The sequence below is a fragment of the Halichoerus grypus genome, chromosome 7, assembly GCF_964656455.1.
Source record: "Halichoerus grypus chromosome 7, mHalGry1.hap1.1, whole genome shotgun sequence".
NCBI lineage: Eukaryota > Metazoa > Chordata > Mammalia > Carnivora > Phocidae > Halichoerus > Halichoerus grypus.
Genome location: NC_135718.1, coordinates 154,146,193 through 154,168,966, shown reverse-complemented (window position 1 = coordinate 154,168,966; position 22,774 = coordinate 154,146,193). Strand labels below are relative to the sequence as shown.

Genomic DNA, 22,774 nt, shown 5'->3' with positions numbered 1-22,774 from the left:
ACGGAGACGTGCCTCCAACGCTCATGTCTCAGCCTCTGGTTCCTGGAACCAGCCCCACACCCATCCCCAACACCCACACACTGAGAGACGAGCCCTGGGGAGAAAATGAGTCTATTTCGTGCCTTCCAGGGCAGCCAACAAGTCAGAAGGCCTCTCATTTAGGCCTGTGAGTCGCGTTCCGGGAAATAGGGCCGGTGGGGCAGGGAAGCATCGCCAAGGGACTCCTCCACCTCTAGCATTCACCCTGTTGCTGGTCCCTCCCCAGAGTATGAGGGAAGCCCCATCCGGGGGGCCTCCAGGAAGCCGAGGGTGGTCTCTGAGGTTCTGCAGGGAAGCCAGATGGAAGAAGGGAGCAGCTGACCCTTCATCCGGCAGACCAGCGAGGCAGGCCCGGAAATTCATGTCCCGCCCTCCAGTGAGCGGGCCTCAGTTTATAGGCTGGTATTCCGAGCACTGCTTGTGGCCCAGCAGCAGAACCACGCCTCCTGCCAGCAGCATGAGCCCTGGGGCACCCAGGGCCACCGCCATGATGCCCAGGATGAGCGGGGACAAGCTGTCCACTGGAGGGGTGCCCACACCCAGGAGCATCGACCTAGGGCAAGCAGAGTGAGAAAGACAGGCAAGCAGGTTAGGCAGGAAGACCGGGACGCTGGGCTGCCCCACGTCCACTCCCAAAGCCCTGGTCCCGCCCTGGCCCTCACCAGCTGAGGTAGTGTTCGTCCCAGTAACCAGGGCCCGTGGGAGCCCCAAATGTCAGATTGAAGGCACAGAAGTTGGTCTGGGACCCAAAGAAGCCTCGGACGATGGGTGACTGGGGGAGAGGGTATTCCAAAGTGAGGTAAAGGGGGGAAGCTTGGCAGGGCAGGGCTGAGTCCCGGCCCCTCTGCCTCTGGGAGAAAGCCACCGGCCGCCACTGCATGAAGCCCGATGGGAGGGAGCCCCACAGCAGCTGGTCCAACTGGGGAGAAAGACAACAGGATGAGGAGGACTGACCTGTGCCGACCCTTCTGTTCCTCACCCTTCCCGGCCTCCCACTGTCACTAGCTGTCCTGGGGCCTGGGCCTGCCTCCAGGACGTAAGGCTGCTTGCACAAAGCCTGAGGCTCTCCTCCATAGAAGGGGGAGTTGGATCAGGAGCACCGGGTCCTCTCCCAGCCCTGCCCCTCTGCAAGCCTGCACTCAGCTCCCGCCCCAGGCCCCCAGGCCCCCAGGCCCCCTGGCCCCCTGGCCCCCAGGCCCGCCTTCTGTCTTCTGCATCGAAGGCAGAGGCCTGGCCACATTCATCAGCACAGTGACCAGCACTTAAAGGAGCTGAACTACGTTGCTAGTTAGTAAATGGTTATACGAGTCTCTGAGGTCCCACAGGGCTCCTCCTACGTTCCCCCATCCCCCGGCCTCTCCGCTGGAAGCCTGACCTGGAAGACAGCAGGTGCATATTCATCATCAATGGAGTGCTGCTTTTGCACAGAAGGGCAGTCAGGGCCCTGGCCCAAGGTGACTACCTCTAGCCCGAACAGGGAGCGGTTTCCCCGGGGACAGGCCCCAACCAGGGCCACCTCTAGCTGGCAGGTGTCCGCCGAATGCAGGAGGCGCGGGGCTTGGGCCGGTCGGCCAGAGCTGGGGAAAGCCTGCACCTGGAGTGGGGGAAGCGGGGGAGGCATGGGAAGCGGGGGCCTGTCTGTGTTGGAAGGCCACCCCCACCCTCATAAGCCACCTTCTGAGTTCCTCTGATTCCCCACACCTTACCCTGAAGGCCAGGCTGCCGTTGGCAAAAGCCCCGGTGGGGTCGTCAATGGGGTGGCCTCGGAATGTGGCACTCAGGGTGGCAGGATCCAAGGAGTCCGTGATGTTGTTCCAGGAGAACTCGGCCAGGGAATACGGGGGATACGGTTTTCCTGGAGGCTTGGCTGACGCCTCGGATGTGTTAGTGCTGTCAAATTCAAACAGCTGGGGGGTGGGGTGAGGTGGGACGGGGCTTGCTGAGTCCCGCTCTCCCCGGAACCACCCCGCACCCCCTCGCAGGCCCCACCCCCAGCCTCCCATTCTTGACAGTCTTCAGTCCCTCCCTGGGATCCGGATGACCCCTCTGCCTCTCCCCCTGCTTCTCCCCCAGCCTCCTCACCCTGGTAAAGACAAGGGCGGAAGAGAACTGGACGCTGCCGCTGGGAAGCACGCTGAGGCCCCCGGCCGGCTCCGGGGAGAGCAGGCGGCTCCAGTTGACAGCCAGGGTGCTGTGGGGGGTGTTGGTGGCCACCAGCAGCGCCGCTGGAGGCCCCGTACTGCCCCACACGTAGTGCAGGGTGGAGTTGGTGCCCACCGCCCGGATGTGAAGCAGGTTCTGGTGGGCGCCCAGCAAGTCAGGGATGACCTCCAGAGACACCTGCAACACGGGGCCGTGGAGGGTCAAGGGCACGGAGTCGGGAAAGAGACACAGGGCGAAGCCGCTTGGGTGGGATGCAGAGAGGCGAGAAGCGCGGTGTGGAAACTCAGGGATCTGGAAGGCGCGGAGGTGGGCAGAGCCACAACCACCCCGACCCTGGCGGCAGATGAGGGCGCAGGGCTGGGGGAGGGGTAAGGAAAAGCCCCACCTGGGTCACCCCGGGCCGGCAGGGTCCGGCAGGTTCCCCCGAAGACAGGGAGCCTCCGCCCTCCACGATCCTGTCCCACGGGCCCCGGCGGCGCCCCGCCCCCCCGCCGCTCGGGTGCCCTCCCAGGGCAGCATTTCCTGAAGCACCCACTCTTCTAGCCCCTCACCTGGCGGGTCTCCTCCCCCAGCAGGCCAAGCGGGGCTGCAGACATGAGAAGACCCAGGAGGAGCGTGGGGCTGGGGGCACAGCGCCCCCGGCCCCAGCGGGGCCCCTCGCGGCCGCCCATGGGGCCCCAACTTCAGAGGGCGGAAGAGACTCCAGAGTCATGTGACTCGCACCCTCAGCTGATCTCGGTGCAGGGCGGGGCCTCACGCCAGTTCTTAAAGAGACCGCCTCCTTGAACCCAGATCCCGGCTGAAGAGAATACAATCAGAAAGGTTAGCTCTTCATCCCCAGTGGGGCTCCAAGCAAGACACCCCGCACTAGACAGGTGTGCAGCCAGACCCCAGACCTCTCCTACCCGACGGGCCACGCTGGCAGCCCGTAAGGGGCCACGATGTCAGGATTCAAGATCCCAGCGGATCCCAATAAGCTGTGTTGTAGGGAAGACGGAGAGGAATTTGACAGAATTCGGGGTGGGAGACAGCGTACCCCAGATGGTTACCAATTATTTTTTTTTTTTTTTTTAAGATTTTATTTATTTATTTGAGAGAGAGAGAATGAGAGAGAGAGAACACATGAGAGGGGATAGGGTCAGAGGACGAAGCAGACTCCCTGCCGAGCAGGGAGCCCGATGCGGGACTCGATCCAGGGACTCCAGGATCATGACCTGAGCCGAAAGCAGTCGCTTAACCAACTGAGCCACCCAGGCGCCCTGGTTACCAATTATTATTGGGCCCCCAGGTATGCAGGTTCCTGTCCTAGAAGAGCTCACAGTTTTATTGCGGAGAAAAGGTACTTCAGTAAGTAAGAGGTGAGAGTTCATGTCTGGATGAATAAATCCCCTTTTTGTTGTTTTTGGGTGTTTTTGCTTAAAATTATTTTGACTAATAATAATGCGTATGACACAAACTTCACAAGGTCTGGAAGGGGATCATCTTTATTCCCCGGCAACCCGGGTCCTTCCCGAGACCACCACTATTGCGTTTAAGTTTGTCCTTCCAAAGATGTTCTATGCAGGGGTGCCCGGCTGGCTCAGGCAGGGGAGCGTGCGACTCTTGGTCTCGGGGTGGTGAGTTCAAGCTCCACACTGGGTGTAGAGCTTAATAAAGCAAAACAAAACCAAAGCTCTTCTGTGCATAACGCACACGCAGGCATGCTGCCTACACACATGTACTACCACGCAACGGCACCCAAACCCTGTTCCGCAGCTTGCTTTTACACGTCTGCGTGGAGGACGGTCTCTGCATCCGGAGCTCATTCTCCACTCAAGTATTTCAGCACAGGAGGGCGTCCCATGGATACATTTACCCAGAACCTTGGCAGTTTACAACAATTTGCTATGGTGGACTTTGAAATGAATATCCCTGTATGTACAGCATGTCATACACATTTGAATCCAAATATAGGAGATAAACAGCCAGATCAAACTGACCCGTGAGGTTTATCGACAGGCCACGTGCCAGAGGGCCTGCTTCTCCACACCCTCGCTAAGACTTTACCACGCTTACTTGCTTGTCCCTGCGAATAAGGTTAGCCAGCTCCTTGTGTTTTGTCATTTATCATGACTCCTTGAGCTATTTACACCCTTGGCCCATTTTTCTGTAGCCTCTCTCTTCCTGCTCATTTCTAGAAGTTCTTTAAATAATTAACTTTTGTATGGGGACAACTATCCCCACATCCCCTAATGCCCCCACTGCTTGTCTTTTTCACGATGCCAGTGTTTTATGTATACATCATTTTCCCCCACTCTGATATTTTCTTTTTTTTTTTTTTAAGATTTTTTATTTATTTGAGAGAGAGAGAATGAGAGAGAGAGCACATGAGAGGGGGGAGGGTCAGAGGGAGAAGCAGACTCCCCGCCAAGCAGGGAGCCCGATGCGGGACTCGATCCAGGGACTCCAGGATCATGACCTGAGCCGAAGGCAGTTGCTTAACCAACTGAGCCACCCAGGCGCCCCCCCACTCTATTTTCTAAAATGTCATGTTTTCTTCTAGTTTCACTTTCTTATATTGAAACCTTTCAGCTGCCTGGAATTAATTTTGCAAACAGTGAATGAAGTAGGGATCCAACTTCATTTTTCCCCAAATGGCTACTCTGGGATGAACTCAAGTTTTCTCAAAAAAACTCATTTTTGGGGCGCCTAGGTGGCTCAATTAAGTGGCTGCCTTCGGCTCAGGTCATGAGCCCAGGGTCCTGGGGTCCAGCCCCGCATCAGGCTCCCTGCTCTGCGGGAAGCCTGCTTCTCCCTCTCCCACTCCCCCTGCTTGTGTTCCCTCTCTCGTTGTGTCTCTGTTGAATAAATAAAATATTAAAAAAAAACACAAAACTCACTTCTGAGACAAGTACTTGTATTGTCTGAGCTATCAGCTCTGGAACCTGACGGGAAATTAGGAACAAGAGTCTTGCCTGAGTAGTCGGGAATTCAAGCCTCCCCACCACCCACAAAGATGCTGCTTTATAAGAGGAAAATGGGATCTGGTGGAATCTAGGAGTCTGACAGCAGGGAGGGCCATGCCCAAAGTCAAGGAGGTGGCAAACTGTTCACGGGCCCATGGACCATAGCGACTGAGGCAGCTGAGGACTGAGGCAGCTGGCGCAGCACGGAGCACAGTACGGACCGGTGGAGCTCGCCAGGACTCCCGCTCACAGAGGTGCTCAGAGAAGGGGCTCGACGACAGCAGGCAGGCCACCACACGCTCCCCCAGCATTCAGCCCCGTGCCCGATGGGGACAACCGCAGCCAGAGTGGACGTCGGGGGAAATCGAACGGGAGCAAAGACCCACAGGGTCTTCGTGAACACCACTTCAAGATCTAGTCACTTACCTCTTGTCTAAGGTCCTAGAACTCTGAATGACCGATTCAATAGAGGCAGGGATCTCAGCACAGGACAGGCAGGCTTACTCCAGAGCCCCTTGGACCGGAGGAAGAGCAAGGACCTCCGAGGGGGCTGAGCCAACGCCGCACCTCGGGTGCAAACGGACCAGAGGCCTCCAGAGCCCCCTCGCACCTCCTGCAGTGAGCGCAGCCTGCTGGGAGCCAGACCGCCCGCAGGAAGCCCGTCTGCCACTCGCCAGCCTTGTGGCCCTTGACATGACCTATCTGTGCCAGACGCCCCAACGTAAAACGGGGGATGCTACCGATCCTAGAGTCCTTGTGGAGACAAGTCACTGTGTGCACAACGACTAGAGTGTGTGTATTACGCAGCAGGCACTGTGTGCTATTATTCTTCCACCTGGTATTCAGCCCATCATGACTAAGGCCTGCAGTCGGGAGGAGATAAAGGCTAACTGCGTGAGTCATAAGAACCAAGGGGACGTGAAGGGCCCAGGAGCCAAGAGGAAGGATACTGAAGAAATCACAGGCCAGCCCCACCTGGCCTCCAGCATCCCGCCGCCATTATTTTCCTCCCTTGATAAGAACAAAGTGCGAACTGCAATTAACCCCTCCATGTCTGCCAGCAGGGAAGGCCGTCCCAAGACACGAGCCCACCAGGACCAGCCAGCAGGCCAGAGCACAGACTGCAGTCAGGAAGAAAAGCGCTCCAGGTAAGACAGGAGGAATTCTGAAAGTGACAGGAGACAACAGAAAAAACCCATGCTTATGTTCTTCAGGACAAACGCCTGAGCCCTAGCGCGTGCTGGGTGTTGCTCTCCACACAACCACTGATGGGACACCCGGGGTCTGGGACACCTGGGGTCTGGACAGGCTCCTCCTCTTCTCTGGGTCGTGAGTACAAAGCCGCGCTTCTTTGAGCTTTCAAGTATGACCCTTTCAATTCCAAGAGTCTTCCCAACCAGCATCTACCGGGAAGTCTGAAAAATACCTTCAGGGAGGCAGATACTTACACCTCGTTCCCATCGCCCTTCCTCCCCAGCAAGGTCTTCTGCCTCCTCCCTCTTTGCGAGGGGGCAGAGACATGACCCAAGGTTGCAAAACACATAACCACCGTCTCAAATGACTTAGATTTAATCATCGGAAGCAAACTAAATTAAATGGAAAGCTTACAATAGAGAAGAGTTACATGTCAGCGCCTTTTGCAAACTGAGCTGGGACAGAAAGGGGCTGAGGCTGCCCCTCAACCCGGTCCCTTCCAAACAAAGACATCCACAGTGCCCCTGGCAGTCTGGCTCAGGGAAGAGGGAGCCTCTGCCGGCTTGGTGCCTTGAGCTGGCGTTGCCCTCCACTCACTCCTGGCCGGCATCGGGAGCCCCGCCTTGCCGGCTCTGGTCATCACCCTTCTTTTTGTGGCCCGAGACGATGTCATCGATCCGCAGTAGAAGAACTGCCGTCTAGGGAAAAACCATAGCCCCAAAGAGGCCAGCAGACAATGGAGGGATACTTGTTTTCTTTAAAACAGAACACCTAGCTCCTCCCACACTATTAGCATTTTATCTGAGATCTGCCTTTTCAGAGCCTGGCATGGAAAATTCAGCTCTCCCTCAGCAAGGGACACATCTTATGCAGTCACCTTGCTTTCTATATGAGCTAAAGGTAAGTAGGGGGATGGATTCCTTGGGAGACCTTCCAAGAACACTCTGCCTTCTACACCCGTCCTTTCAAGACTGAGCCCAACACGCTGGTTTCTGGTTCTGTGCAAATCAGCAGCACAGCGTAGGTCCCAGGAGCCTCACCTCCACTGCCGTCTTGTATGTCTGCAGCTTTACGGCCAGTGGTTCCCAGATGCCCAGTTCCTTCATGTCCACCAAGGTGCCTGTCTCACCGTTTACACCCCACGTCTCACAGTTCTCCTGGGTGTGCTTGGCCTATAGTCGGAAGAAGCGTCAACAGTTCAAGGAAAAAAACACCAAGAACAAGGAAGTGGGCAGGAACGTTAGGTAATAAACCAAGAACAGTGAAGTGAGAAAAGGCGATGACAATGACAGCGAACAGGTGAGTGTTCAGAGGGAGGACACCTGCAGGCACAAGGTGTCAGGAGAGCCAGATACACAGACATGAACCATCCTCCTAGGCCAAGCAGCTCTCCCCACCCCGCCAGCAGCAAAGCTCGGGAAGGAACTCACCCGAAGGGAGGTAAGCAGACGAATGGTGCTGGCCCCACAGTTCTGGATAAGGGTACGAGGGATGACCTCTAAGGCCTGGGCAACAGCCCTGTATGGCCACTGTTCCACACCCGTCATGGCCTTGGACTTTTCTGTCAAGGCGTGGGCCACGGTCATTTCAGAGGCCCCGCCTCCCGGAACCAGCTGGGGGTCGAGGAGGACATTGCGGCAGACCTGCATGGCGTCCTGGAGGTTGCGTTCCACCTCCTTGGGAAAGCAAACGGACAGTATGAAGCCGAAACCTGATGACTCAGGAACACATGAGAGGCACTCAACGGCTCCCTAACTGCCAAGTGTGGGAAACCATCCGGGAGGGCAATCGGAAAGGTCCCTGGATCCCCTGCGGGGCAGAGCAGATGCCCTGCACTTTGGACAAACACATGAAGCGCAGGTGCACGACGGGGCCGGGGTGCGACGTCAGACTACACAGAGCACTACCCCATGCTGTCCCATCCCAACTGTGGCGCTTTGGGGGCTGCGCGGTGTAGGTACTTGCTGGGCACCTTTGGGTAAGTTACTTAACCTGAGAAATAGGTGGTATTTGTAACATCAACTTAAAAAATAAGGAAGCAGTGGTTGCCGGGGAAATGGTGAGTCATTGTTCAATGGGTATGTCTGTTTTGCAAGATGACAAGGTTCTGAAGATCTACTGCCCAAGAATGTGAATGTGTACAGAACTATACACTTAAAAAACGGTTTAGATGGTAAATTTTACATTTTTTTTAATTATGAAATTTTTTTTTTACATTATGTACGCATGTATATAATCTCTATACCCAAGGTGGGGCTCAAACTCATGACCTCAAGATCAAGAGCTGCATGCTTTACCGACTGAGCCAACCAGATGCCCCTAAAAAATGGTTTTTAACCTTAAAAAAAAAAAAAGATTATTTGTGGCCACATATCAAAAATTAAATAGCTATGAATGGGCAACAGGAGGATTTTAGGTCTCTGGGACTCTCTCGAGAAATGGAACGACCTAGTGCACAGTCACACTTCTGAGGCAGACTCACCGAGAGAACCTCTTTGCTGGCCCCGCGGAGGAGAACGGTACAGGCCTTGGGCTCTTTGCAATCAGTGATGAATGTAAAGTACTCATCTCCAATTTTCTTGATTTCCAACACCCCTGCTCCTGTCCCAACATCATCTTCTCTCAGCTCTTCCGGCCGGCTGACTATCCGGGCCCCACAGGCTCTATTGATTAGATTGGGGGGCAGGTGATTTCAGGTAGTTTTACTCATCTTCCTAGTCCCTAGGGTCTGTGGCTGGGGATAAGTCCAAAAGTGGATTGCTGGAAAACACTGCTACATAACTTGGGAAGTCCTGGCTGCCTGGAGAATTAGATTCTCAAATATATATAGGTGAAGTTTCCTTAGACTAAGAGAGCTTTATAAATGCACGTGTATATACCTACAGCAACTACTATAACCAAGTACAGTTTAATTCAAGTATATTTTGTGGATACTAAACGCTGGACAAATGCGTTCTCAGGCATATCTAATGTGTACGTACCACATAATGGTCCTTTCTAGATAGAATTTGTCCTGCACTGCCCAATTAGAGCCCAAGGCCAGTGAAAGAACTATACTAAAGACAATGAAAAGTCAAGCAAGAAGGAAAGTAAGTACATTAGCGTATGTCTGACTCAATTTCATCGAACACAAAACTAACTTGTCACTTTTTCCCCACTCATGGGCATGCAGTCAACTATTTGTACCCATGTATGCTCAGAGCCATTTCAGAGCTAGGAGAAGTATAAAACTTGACTTGGATCTGATATGTGATACTGGGATAGACTTATCTTTTTAAAATAAAAATTAGTATTAAAAATGAATGGTATGTGAACACAGAATCAGTGCAGAAAAGATGAGTGCAATCTTTTTTTTTCAAGATAAAAAGCTTTTTTTTTAAATTATGTTAATCACCAGACATCATATCATTAGTTTTCGATGCAGTGTTCCATGATTCATTGTTCGTGTGACACCCAGTGCTCCACGCAGAACGTGCCCTCCTCAATACCCATCACCAGGCTAACCCCCCCCACCCCCTCCCCTCTAGAACCCTCAGTTTGTTTCTCAGAGTCCATCGTCTCTCAGGGTTCGTCTAAGGTCAGTGCAATCTTAAGTCGCACTGACAGCAGCTGGAGACCCACAGGGAGGCCAGTGGCTGTGCCACAGGCTGTGAGAGCCCTGAGACAGGGACCGCACACGTCTAAGCATGAGCTGAGCACTACTCGTTAGCAGCAGTATAAAATGACTCCTGCAGCACATAACTGTTGGACTGGAGAATTTCTGAAGAGGGCACACAGCTAAACCCAAGTTATTCCCACCTGTACCTGACTGGACGGACTGGGTCCTATATTAAACCTTTTCAGGAAATGGTAACTGCATTATAAAGCTCCAAAAGGGAAACACATGGGAAGGAAGAATCTTACTTTTACGTGGCCTACTCACCTAGCAATGCGATTATTGTCTGTCTTCCGGACTCTGCGGATTGCTGTGATATTGGCCCGCATGAGGTAGTGCTGAGCTAAATCTGTAAACCCAAGAGCAGAGGTGTCAAACTGGAAGCCAGAACTCCTGGGTTCTGAACTGGTTCCATCCTCAATGTACCCTAAACCATCACACGTTTACTATGCTGTCTATGCCAGTGGGGGAGGGGAGGTCAACCCACCCTCTTCTACCTCAACAGGAGGATGGAAAGCGAAGAGAGTCCTACCTGAGATGCCCTTTTCTGTGATGACCACATCGGGCTTCAGTTGGATAATGTCCTCACAGAGCTGCTGGATGTACTCTTCTTCCATTTGGAGGATTCGCGTGAAGTCTTCCTCTCTTGTGATCTCAATGTCAGTCTGTGTGGTGGAGAAGAAAGTCATGGACTTAACAAAAATCTTGGACAAGTGAAGCTCTTCAGGATCATCCTGAGTATCAGGCTCCTCTACCCAGTCCTCTCATGCACCCCAGAAGGTGTCCATTAGAGGCCTGAAGCCAGGAGCCCGCCCCTCTGTAAGCTAGTTTAGCTCCAGCACTCCAGCTTAAGGCTTTCATTTAATTACGCATTAAGTGGAATTCAAAGTCAAAGGCAATCCGTGGATACTGTGGCCTAAGGTCCCTGACCCTCAGTGCAATGTTACCTCCGGCCTGTCAGTGTGCATAGTAATTCTGGGTCTTAATTCCTCCCACCAATAAACTACATCTTGTTCCCAATCCCTGTGTTAACAAGCTTCAGTTATTCTATGCACAGGCAACAGAGCCTGGTGAACCTCCTTCCTCTGGAAATTCTTTGGCATTTCCCAGCTGAATTACTTCCTACTCATGCGTTAGGAGAGGTGGCACGGTAGTGTGGAACTGAAGCCAACAGTGCTGGGTTCAAATCCTGATTTGGTCAATATGGTTGTGTTCCTCAATTTACCTAACTTCTCTGAGTTTTAGATCCCTCATCTGTAAACTCAAGTCAATACTAGCTATGTTAAAGAGTTCCTTTAAGAAGCAGGAAATATATATGAAGATCACTAACTGACACAAAAGTAGACAATGTAATAAACATACCTTATTTCCCTTGTCCCTATTAGCAGTCAGATCCTTACACCAACTTCAAGGAAGAGGGCAGGAACCTTACCTGGCTTTCTCCTTTCTTGTATTCCAGAGAGGAATCCAGCAGCACAATGCGAGGGTTTTTGATATAACGCCGCATTCGTGGATGGGTCACATCTTTGTTAATCATGACTCCCCGTAGGACACACGAGTCTTCGATGATGCCCCCAGGTATCTGAGCAAAAGACCCACTTTCATCCACAACCAAGAGGAACCAGTTTCTCAACTCCCTTCCTAGACACTCAGCTTTCCCAAATGAGCACTATTTCAGGTTTCTAACATAGCTTTCTTCTTTGAACGTCAAAAACAAACATGGTTGGGGCGCCTGGGTGGTTCAGTTGGTTAAGCGACTGCCTTCAACTCGGGTCATGATCCTGGAGTCCCGGGATCGAGTCCCGCATCGGGTTCCCTGCTCGGCAGGGAGTCTGCCTCTCCCTCTGACCCTCCCCCCTCACATGCTCTCTCTCTCTCTCTCTCTCTCTCTCTCGTTCTCGCTCTCAAATAAATAAATAAAATCTTAAAAAAAAAAAAAAGAAAGGTTGCAATCACATTTTTTTCCCTCTAGGAGGAACACCAATCATGGACCAGAACCCCAATCTGAAAGTCAGCTGAGACTCTTAAGAAATTCAGTGACAAAGATTCTCTCCTACTTCCTGGAAAAGATTCCCACAGAATTTTTAGGCTTGGGGCTCCACCTATAGGCCAGAAGCTACTAATGCTACTTGTCGACCTTAAATGAGTAGAGACGGAGAGTGCTTTCTGGGGCCTACTAGCGAGAGCGTGGAGCCCTTGTTCATATCTTCACCAAGTGGCAGATATGTATGCAAACGCACAAACATGGAAACACCAATAAGCCTTTCTCTAGCTTCTGTAAACCTTGGGTAGGAACAGCAGTGAAAGTAACAGAACTATTTCAGGAATACGCCCTTGGTACCCTTTTTTTTTCAGGTTTTTGTTTTCTAAGCAGCAAATATTGTTCTAATTATAAAGACATACACCTATGTCCTCCACAAGTAAGCTGATTCATACTAGGAAATAAGCTGTCTTCCAAACACACATTGAAAGAGCTTACCTTTTCCACCTTTGCGTATTTCTTGATGTCGATCTCCTTGCGACCGTTCTCCTCAAACTGCACAGTTCTGACAGCATCTAGGGCAATATTGCAAGCCAACGAGGACCACCGACCGATTGCTTTCGTAGTAATAGAGCTGTTGATGATGTTCAGCATCATATCTCGGTTACTGGTATCAACAGGGGTACTGGAGAAAGGTGAAACAGGTAGTATGCTCAGCAGAACCTTGGATATTCAAGGAAGTCCCTCATCCACAGCTTGGTGACCAGAGTGGGCCAACAGGCAGAACTGTCCATCCCCCTTTGCCTTTCAACAAGATTACAACTAACCCATCCCTGGAAAGTGTCTCGAATCCCTGAGTAATCTGTTTTCATGCCTGACAACCCTCCAAACTTAAGAGTTTACAGAAAAATAATGTGTTCTTTACCTTCTGCTTCAACCAAATAAACTCAACTTTTTTTTTTTTTTTTAAGATTTTATTTATTTGACAGAGAGAGAGAGAGCACAAGCAGGGGGAGCAGCAGGCAGAGGGAGAAGCAGGTTCCCCACTGAGCAGGGAGCCCGATGCAGGACTCGATCCCAGAACCCTGGGATCAGGACCTGAGCTGAAGGCAGACACTTCACCGACTGAGCCACCCAGGCGTCCAAATAAATTCAACTTTTATAACTTGGGTCAAAACACATTTTGTCTTTGATACCTTATCCCATAGCTAGCAAATTCTGAAAGCTCATCCTGATAATCAGTCTGTACTATCCTTGAACACCTGATTCTATTCTATCCAGCACCTTATTACATGGTGTACCACATGGTGCTGTTATGTGTTTAGTCTTTCCTAACAACAGCATACATTTGTATGTGATACGACTACAACCATAAAAATGAAGCTGTACAAGACCTTGGACACTATCTTGTCCAAATTTTCATGTAACAGTGTAAGGCACATAATATGCTATCATTACATAGTTGTTGAATTATGGATTTTAGAAAAGAAGCAACAGTTCTACGAGTATCATCTGAGATATTTAGACAATTACTGTTTGGTAAGAAAAACTTCCTATCAATTCAGCTCCACAAACTCAAGAAATCCTTTGGTCAGCTCTACATTCTTATACAGCTTATTTCATAAAAATAATTTCAGGCAAACACCACATTCCCTAAGAGTGCTGGATAGACTTTATCATTTGCTGTTTCTTAACAGGCACACAATACAGAGCTCACCAAGTTACTTGAGACTTATGTACCCAAAGACCCAACCACATCAGAGTAGAACATTATAGGTTTTAATTTTTAAACAACATTTTTAAATCAAAGACATTCTGTATTCTGTCATGACCTAACATCCTCTGACGTCAGAAGTCCTGCCTTTCCACACTCCTATCACTACCCTATTAATACTCAGCAAACAGCAAGTTCTCTGGTTCCCAGATGGGATTCAAACAGCATTTTCAGTCCCACTCCTCTTGAGTTTTTTTTTTTTTAAAGATTTTATTTATATATTTGACAGAGAGATACGCAGTGAGAGAGGGAATGCAAGCAGGGGGAGTGGGAGAGGGAGAAGCAGGCTGCCCACCGAGCAGGGAGCCCGATGCGGGGCTCGATCCCAGGGCCCGGGATCATGACCTGAGCTGAAGGCAGACGCTTAACGACTGAGCCACCCAGGCGCCCCTCCTCTTGACTTTAATGGAAAACTGCCGGCTACCACCCTCCACAGCATTTTATTAGAGAATTGACTGCATCAGTCATAATCATACGTGATGGCAGGACACTTCAGTATTAAGTCCTGAATAATTAGTTACCTAACTCTTCAACTAATTCCCCCCACTGGAATCTAAACTTTGAGAAGCTAGGTCTATTTTGCTACACATTTTCCATGGCAGCACCTAACAGGGAAACAAGCCAATAGCATGTAACCAAAAGATATTCTGAAGAACTGAACCCAGCCCCTTTTGTCTACTTTGTATCCTTTGTCATTATCCTCTGTTCCTTCTGCTCTCCTCCTTTATTCCTCACATACAGGACATCAGAGTATAAACTCCTGGTGATGTGCTTGGTCTTCCTGCACCAGCTCAGAACACAGGAGTCTTCCAGGCCCCCCTTAGCTGATGGTACGTTTCTGATCTCCTCAATACCTGATTTTCTTAAGGGTGCTAATCATATCATCCAAAGCCTTGCGGTAAGCACTGATCACCACTGTCGGGTGCATCTGCTGCTCCAGAAAGTGCTCAGCCACGGACAGCATCTCCCCCGCTGAAAAAAGATACACATGCCATAATGTTTTTTTTTTTAAAGTGCCGGGATTTCAAGGCAACTTCATGAAGCTTCTAAAAATACCTTAACTTTTTTCCTAAAATAGATTGTCCCAAAAACTATGCCAATTATCTGTTAATCCAATTTTTGTAATCCAAATTTTACACTTTATACAAGGCAATTCATAAAGAAAATATCCTTATCAGATATATCTTAAGTGATCAAAGACTGAACGTACAGTTTTCATCTCTGATCTTTCAAGATCAGTGTTTGTCACCAGTTTTCTAAACAAAAAGAGACATTTTTATTTTTCAAAGACTCTAGAAGGAAAAATGCATATAGAAAAACGGACTTGTTTATGATTATCTCAACACCTAGGATGCAGTGAAACAAAACAAAACACACATAAAACCTTACACCTGGAAGCATACCCACAAAAATTTACAAAATTTACTCTCTGATTGAGAGATCATTTGTGAAATGTTCCTGTACTAAAAAAATTTGTCTTTACTTTCTAATACACACACAAATTAATACATACATAGATACACACATACACACAAGCCTGTTTCTTTAAAAAAAAAAAGTTTTAAGAGACAAAAGTACTTTCGGTTTAAAAAAAAAAAGCCTTTGCACAAATTGCTCGTACTACCTGTCCACTAACACTGATTTTCAAAACGTACACAAATGTGTCAAGGTTCACAAGTGTATTCTTTGGCATGTGCTCAAATGTTTGAATTCAAAACTTCACACCAATTCCTAAGTGACCATCATGCATTTTATTTTATTTTTTTTATTTTTTATTTTTTTTAAGATTTTATTTATTTATCAGAGAGAGAGAGACAGAGGCAGGCAGAGGGAGAAGCAGGCTCCTTGCTCAGCAAGGAGCCCGATGTGGGACTCGATCCCAGGACCCTGGGATCATGACCTGAGCCGAAGGCAGATGCTTAACCGACTGAGCCACCCAGGCGTCCCCCATCATGCATTTTAAAAGATAATCAGGCATTTATTTATTTTTCAAAGATCTTGTTTATTCATTTTTAGAGAGCGAGAGAGTGCGTGCACGCACGGCAGGAGAGGCAGAAGGGAGGAGGGGACAAGCAGACTCTGCACTGAGTGTGCAGCCCGACGTGGGGCTCGATCCCACAACCCTGAGATCATGACCTGAGTCATAACCAAGAGTCAGACGATGAACTGACTGAGCCACCCAGGTGCCTCCAAAGATAATCAAGCATTTTAAAAGATGCTGGAGTAACTTCACTTAGAAAAGGATACGTATGCCCTGCTAGAGAACAGTCAGGATAACTTAGAAGAAAAATGGCTCTAGGAATGGCAGTGTTTTCTTTTTCAGAGCTACCTAGACTCGTGGATACTTAACCCACCTAATCTCTCCAGGAGATTTAACTAAGATTATTAGCTAGAAAATTCTGATGACTACTGTTCATCTTCAACCAAAAAATGGTAAGAAAGCATATAAAGTCTGTCCTCCCTTTCATCCCCCAAGTTTTTCTTCAAGGCACAGAACTAGTCATACCCAATTTTCACTCCTCAAAAGAACTGGGTCTAAAGAAGTGCTTAGTGGCACCTGGGTGACTCAGTTAAGCGTCTGACTCTTGGTTTCAACTCAGGTCATGATCTCAGGGCCACAGGATGGAGCCCTGGGTCCTGCTCCGGGCTCAATGGGGAGTCTGCTTGAAATTCTCCCTCTCCCTTCGCTCCATCCCCCCACGCCTGGCTCTCTCAAAAAATAAAATAACTAAGTGCTTAGTTGGTGGTGACTGCAGTACATCTCTGACACAACGCATTCTAAAAATAACTAAACATGTCACTTTAAAAGTTCATATAATAATTTTGTTGTATGGACTCTACTTTTAGGCATGTGGACCAACATTATAAATTGGCATCCCTTAAAATAGTTCATTTCCTTAACAATGTGTTACTGCAATCAGATTTTAAAAAACAAATGCCTTGATTATAAACATTTCTCCACTGACTTAAAACATGTAGAGAAATAAAGGTAATGTCAAATTTTCAAAAGTGATCCTTTATGATCCTATAGAAAATGTGAAGATCAGTTATTAAAACTTATATGGTCAAGACTCACTGTCAAGATTTATCTGTCAACTTAACTACTGGCTAAAATGTTATTTGTGAACCCCAAATCAGCATTTGGGGCATCTTCATGGTCATTCACACAAAGGTGCAGAGATGGAAAACTTGAGTCACCCAATGCAATGTTCTGCCTTGTTTCAGCTCTCATACTTTGTGGTATAGTTTCACACTTTTGTGCATTTTGTTGATTTCACTGTTTAAACTGGCCCCCAAGGGCGCCTGGGTGGCTCAGTTGGTTAAGCGACTGCCTTCGGCTCAGGTCATGATCCTGGAGTCCCGGGATCGAGTCCCACATCGGGCTCCCTGCTCAACAGGGAGTCTGCTTCTCCCTCTGACCCTCCCCCCTCTTATGAGCTCTCTCTCTCTCAAATAAATAAATAAAATCTTAAAAAAAAAAAAAAACTGGCCCCCAAGTGTAGCACTAAAGTACAGTCCAGCTTTCCTAAGTGCAAGAAGGCTGTGATGTGCCTTACAGAGAAAACAACACATTATACAAGCTTCTTTCAGACATGAATTACAGTGCTACCGGCCGTTGAGTTCAATGTCAATGAGTCAGCAGCATACATTACATGATGTGTCTTTATTTTTATTTAAAAATTTATTTATTTGAGAGAAAGAGAGCATGTGCATGCACGTGTGCAAGTGGGGGGGGAGGGGCAGAGGGAGAAGGAGAGAGAGAATCTCAAGCAGACTCCCTACTCAGCATGGAGCTTGACCAGGGCTTGATCTCAAGACCCATGAGATCATGACCTGAGCCGAAACCAAGAGTCCGATGCTTAAATGACTGAGCCAGCCAGGAGCTCCCATAAGGTGTCTTTAAAACAAACAGAAGGGGCGCCTGGGTGGCTCAGATGGTTGAGCATCTGCCTTTGGCTCAGGTCATGATCCCAGGGTCCTGGGATCAAGCCCCGCATCGGGCTCCCCATTTGGCGGGGATCGTGCTTCCCCCTCTGCCTGCCACCCACCCTCCCTGCTTGTGCTCTCTCACTCTAATAAATAAATAACATCTTAAAAAAACACACACACACACACACACACAAAAACAAAAAAACAAACAAACAGAAAAGGGGCGCCTGGCTGGCTCAGTCGGAAGAGCATGTAACTCTTGATCTTAGGGTTGTGAATTCGAGCCCCACGATGGGAATAGAGATTTTATTTTTACTTACTTATTTTTTTTAAAAAATTCTATTTATTTGTCAGAGACAGAAAGAGAGAGTGCATGCGAGAGCACAAACAGAGCGGCAGGCAGAGGGAGAAGCAGGCTCCCTGCTGAGCAAGGAGCCTCACTCGGAATTCGATCCCAGGACCCTGAGATCATAACTTGAGTCGAAGGCAGACGCTTAACCAACTGAGCCACCCAGGTGTCCCGGGAGTAGAGATTACTTAAAAAAAAAAAAAAATAGGGGCACCTGGTTGGCTCAGGCGGTTAAGCATCTGCCTTCAGCTCAGGTCGATTCCAGGGTCCTTGGATCGAGCCCCACGCCAGGTTCCCTGCTCAGCGGGGAGCCTGCTTCTCCCTCTCCTCCCTGCTAGTGCGCTCTCTCTCTCTCTCTCTAATAAATAAAATCTTAAAAAAAAAATTAAAAATAAATAAAACAAAACTCACATAAAATAAGGTATAGGGGTGCCTGATTCTTGATTTCAGCTCTGTCATGATCTCAGGGTCGTAGGATGGAGCCCTGTATCAGGCTCCAGGCTCCACAGGGAACTCCGCTTGGGTTTCTCTCCCTCTGCCCCCGCTCCCCCACCTCCCGTAAATAAATAAAACAAGATACATGTTTATCAGTTAAAGAGTATGTGAAGAAACTCACTGGAGCCTAACCCCTATTTCCCCCAGTAGAAATGGTTTAGTGTATGCTAATTCAGTGTTTGTGGTGACTTTCTAGAATGTAACTTACTGTGAATGACAAGAACCCACTGTATTTTGTTCAACCAGATTTTTAGTTCATCCTACACCATGACGAATGTTTCATGCTCACTTGGAAAAAATACACAGAAAATTAGCAATAAATTATTTTAAATATTTGTAATTAGTGGATTGGTAACAATTTCCTTAAAATAGGACAGAGATGCTATTTCTAACAAAAATCTTCATGTTTCAATCCACTTTCCCTTATTAGCACTGCTGTCCTCCTCTTACCAAGAATAATTACTGATGTGGTCCCGTCTCCAACCTCTTCATCCTGCGTCCGGCTAATTTCAATCATGGATTTGGCTGCTGGATGCTGGACTTGAATCTGAAAAGGAAAATGCAGATTGCCATGGAATCAGCACTACTCAAAGCCTTTGGAACCCACTCTCCTCGGTCCTGACTCTCGAGCTTCTTACTTCCATATTCCCTCCCTTATCCGTTGTTTTACCACAGCTTGAAAGATTTTCAGTGGTCCTCAAAATATCTAAGTGAATCCTCTTTCCAAGTCCCCCTCTTTTTAGAGGAAAATGCAGATGCCAACTTAACTATTAAAGTTTCTTGAAGACAGAACAGTACTCTTTTATAGCTTATTTACTAGGAGACCCACCCACTGGTTGAATTATATTTTCCAGAAGGACAGCTGAAGTCCTGCCCTCTGGAAACTGTGAATGTGAATGTTTCTGAAACAGGGTCTTTGCAGATGTAATCAAGATCTGCAAATTAGATCATACAAGATATTATGATAGGCCCTACATCCAACCACTGTTGCCCCTATACTAAGAGACACAGCAGGAGAATGGCATATAACAACTGAGAAGGAGACTGAGTCCACAAGCCAAGGAATGTCAAGGATTGTGGTCAACCACCGGATGCTAGAAGCAACAAAGATTCTTTCCAAGAGCCTTCAGAAGGAGCAGGACCCTGCTGACACCTTGATTTTGGACTTCTAGCCTCCACGCTCTGAGAGAATAAATTTCTATTGTTTAAAGCCACAGCAGTCCTAAGGAACTAACAATCACGTATGTAACTTTACGGGTCCTTTATAAAATTATTAGAAAGCAAAATGAAAAGTCATACCTCTCGAAGAATGGCGTTGCCATCATTGGTCATCACAATGCCTCCCATTGGGTCCAAAAGCATCTAGGACAGAAGTAAAAGTTATACCTAAGTTACACATGTTCCAGATAACAGAAAGGGAAAATCTTTAGTCAAACAGTTCAGTAAGAGATCGGCCTACCTTCATCATGGACTTGGGTCCCAAACATGTGCGGATGATATCTGCAATGGTCTATCAGAAATGAGATATAAGACATGTAACCACCAACCAGAAGACTGTGTGAACGTGTGCGTTAGAAGACATGTTAGGTACAGGACACCACGTGTCCAGATGCTGCTGTAATGATTTCAGGGTGGACGTATAAACAGTCTTTCACAGGAAAAGAGGGAACACGGCTTCCAGAGCTTCAGGTCCCCGTAACTCAGATAACGGCAAGTCCGTGTATTAGTATTTCTTTCCATGATAGTGGCCTCCACACCGTGCTAAATCAGCTCCAGGGCTGTTTCATTCTTTCATCCAAAAGACATTTACTGAATACCCAGCCAGGACCTACAATGGGCACTAGGAATACAAACTGGAATATAGTCCTTCCCCTCAAGTAATTCAGTGTAGTATGGGAGGCAAACACACATAGATTACAAAATATACATTAACAGAATTATGCACAAGTAAATACGAGAAAACTATTAGGCCTAACTCATTGTGGGAGGGCATCCTTCTACCTACCACCATCAGAGAAATGTCCTCAAAGGGAAGTCAAACTTTTCTTCTGCCTAATAGCAAACGAATACAAAAATACTAGGGAAGGCAGGTGGAGGCAAACTAATAAACTTTAAACTACTTAAAAGATATGCTACCTTGGCGGCATTGATGTTTCCAGATTGAACTTTTCTTCCAGATTCACGCTTTGTGTTCTGGCCTAAAATAGATAAAATAAAATGCAATAGATCAGGATTCGCCCATTGTATAGAAACTATTTATTCCCTGACCTTCGAAAGTAAAAACACACTCAGGTTTCATGGATGTAACAAAGATCAAACTTCATCGAACTGTACACTCTAAATATGTGTAGGTTATTGTATGTCAACATACCTTAAGAAACTGTTAAAAAAAAATAAGCATATGTACTTATGGCTACTTCTTTACGTCAACCCCTGGCATACAAACAATCCCTAACACTTCAACTTTGGAACCCTGGTCATCGCTTTCCCACTAACCAAACATTCACATATTTACAGCAAGGATTCATAACCTGAGGTCCATGAATGAGCCTTAGTGGAATGGTGAACTCCTGCAGATTATGAGAAAATGGGGAGCTACTGTGTTCTTGTCTGGGAAGAGGATCTACAGCTATCAGATTCTCAAGGGGCTGGTGACCTAAAAAAAGCATCAATCACTGCTTTATGTGAAAAAGGAAGGAGTTTGGAGGTTCCTCTTTTCATACTTGGGTAGGGGCAATCATACTGACAGTCCCAGCATAATGACTGACAGAGCCCCTCCAGTGTGCTGTGCAACGAGAATACCCTCTCAGAGTGCCTCAGTTTGCAAGATACACTCAGTCCACGCTTGGGTGTAATAAGAACGCCTCAATAACCCCTCTACCATCAGAGCTGAGTACGTATGTTAACAGGGAGTCTACTGGGTTCTAGCCACTAGTGCCGGGGATGAACGCAGACCGGAAAAAGGCTTCACAATGTACCACTCATGCCCGGGCCCTCCCAATGGACACAAGCCAGTAGCCGTAACCAAACCACATAATGCCGATCTCCCTCCTCTCTCCAAATTACACATTCCCTACAATTTAAATCAGTAAAATTTTCAACCAGTCCCATCAAATCTACATGCTCACAACCCTCAGAATTTAGACTCCTATTTCAGGCGGCGGTAACTAAAATCCTGCATGGACTGTTCTGGCAGACTCATCAGAAGGAACAGGGCTTTTCCCCAGTTAAGTGAATTTTTTTTTTCTGAGAACAGTTATTTCCTAGGTACAGGGAAAATAGAGAAAAATCGCGTTACTGCATTTTGTATACGGAAAATGGTAAGGCAGGGACAAGAGCTTGCAGATGGGGTACAGAAGTTACTCGAAAAGGGGGAACACCCCAGGGGAAGACAATGGAGGTGGTCCTCCTTAGAGAGAAATTTAGGAAAACTCAGTAGGAAAGATCTCAGCGCAGAGGACACCGCGGGATGAGTTACATCCAAGCCGGACTCGTCGCACGGCGGTCGCTGAAGGGAGACCCGGGGGGCTGTCACCGAGAAGTGACCACGGCTACCACTCGCTGTGCGCAGACCCCCTTGTCGGTAGCTTACCCACTTGTCACTCAACCCCCCCGACCGCACGAGGAAAGACTTGAAGCCCCCCAGTAAGGACGGGACGCTCGAGCCAGGCGATCCGGCGGGGCCACACGGCCACGGCGGTGAGGCCAGGCCAGACCACGTCCCATTCTCCAGCCCCGCACCGAAAACCACGCGAGCAGGGGCGCGGCGGCGGGGGGAGTGCCGAGCGCCCGCGGACCAGCGGCTCGGCCAGGGGCAGGGAGGCAAGGGTCCGGGCTCAGGGCACAGAGAGGAGCGGGAAAGGGGCTTTTCCGACACGAACGACGACGGGAAGCCTGCGCGGCCGGACCAGGGCGGGACCCGGCTGGGGCCACACGGCAAACTGTGCACGGAAGGAGCGAAAAGGGGGTCACTGCCTCTGCTTCCCCCAACTCACTGAGCACGAGCACCGGACGATGGCCCATCATGGCGGCGCGATGCAGAGCCGGGCACCCAGAGCTGGGGCAACCGGCAGAACCTTCTGGAGAGAGAGAACCAGAAAGAAGCCCAGAAAACGCTGCCTCCTCAAGGCTTACACCTAAACCCGCTAGCCTCCGTGTCGCTGCCAATCACCGCAGCCAGCTCATTGACCAGCACGAAGACCGGCCAATCGACTTCGTTAGCCCCGCCCTCTACGCAAGAACGGCAGGG

General features: G+C 48.8%; 2 protein-coding genes and 1 long non-coding RNA gene across 6 annotated transcripts; 1 reads left to right on the top strand and 2 right to left on the bottom strand.

Moving 5' to 3' along the window:
• Positions 1 to 93: 93 nt before the first annotated feature.
• Positions 94 to 2,931, bottom strand: GLMP (glycosylated lysosomal membrane protein). 3 transcript variants are annotated; one of them, XM_036070640.2, is made up of 6 exons: positions 2,754 to 2,924; positions 2,122 to 2,379; positions 1,746 to 1,946; positions 1,415 to 1,633; positions 702 to 958; positions 94 to 592 (listed from the first exon to the last, which is right to left on the bottom strand). In XM_036070640.2, the coding sequence occupies exons 1-6, from the start codon at positions 2,871 to 2,873 to the stop codon at positions 427 to 429; spliced, it is 1,221 nt and encodes a 406-aa protein (XP_035926533.1). In that variant the 5' UTR covers positions 2,874 to 2,924; the 3' UTR covers positions 94 to 426. The 3 variants fall into 3 exon arrangements, with proteins under 3 accessions (XP_035926533.1, XP_035926599.1, XP_035926675.1); XM_036070706.2 differs by lacking the exon at positions 702 to 958 and having other exon boundaries at positions 2,754 to 2,931; XM_036070782.2 differs by lacking the exon at positions 1,415 to 1,633 and having other exon boundaries at positions 2,754 to 2,926.
• A 3,769-nt stretch (positions 2,932 to 6,700) lies between these two features.
• On the bottom strand, positions 6,701 to 22,678 carry CCT3 (chaperonin containing TCP1 subunit 3). Of its 2 annotated transcripts, none has more exons than XM_036069180.2 (14): positions 22,521 to 22,678; positions 20,662 to 20,723; positions 19,985 to 20,035; positions 19,825 to 19,887; positions 18,976 to 19,072; positions 14,606 to 14,723; positions 12,476 to 12,662; positions 11,429 to 11,578; positions 10,529 to 10,661; positions 10,264 to 10,345; positions 8,824 to 9,004; positions 7,772 to 8,017; positions 7,382 to 7,513; positions 6,701 to 7,039 (listed from the first exon to the last, which is right to left on the bottom strand). In XM_036069180.2, exons 1-14 carry the CDS (start codon positions 22,549 to 22,551, stop codon positions 6,935 to 6,937), a joined length of 1,638 nt encoding a protein of 545 aa, XP_035925073.1. In that variant the 5' UTR covers positions 22,552 to 22,678; the 3' UTR covers positions 6,701 to 6,934. The 2 variants fall into 2 exon arrangements, with proteins under 2 accessions (XP_035925073.1, XP_035925138.1); XM_036069245.2 differs by lacking the exon at positions 22,521 to 22,678 and adding an exon at positions 20,531 to 20,577.
• LOC118522405 (uncharacterized) lies at positions 8,012 to 11,016 on the top strand. The gene is made up of 2 exons (XR_004910621.2): positions 8,012 to 8,319; positions 10,502 to 11,016. It is a non-coding gene; the product is annotated as an uncharacterized LOC118522405 (long non-coding RNA).
• Positions 22,679 to 22,774: the final 96 nt, after the last annotated feature.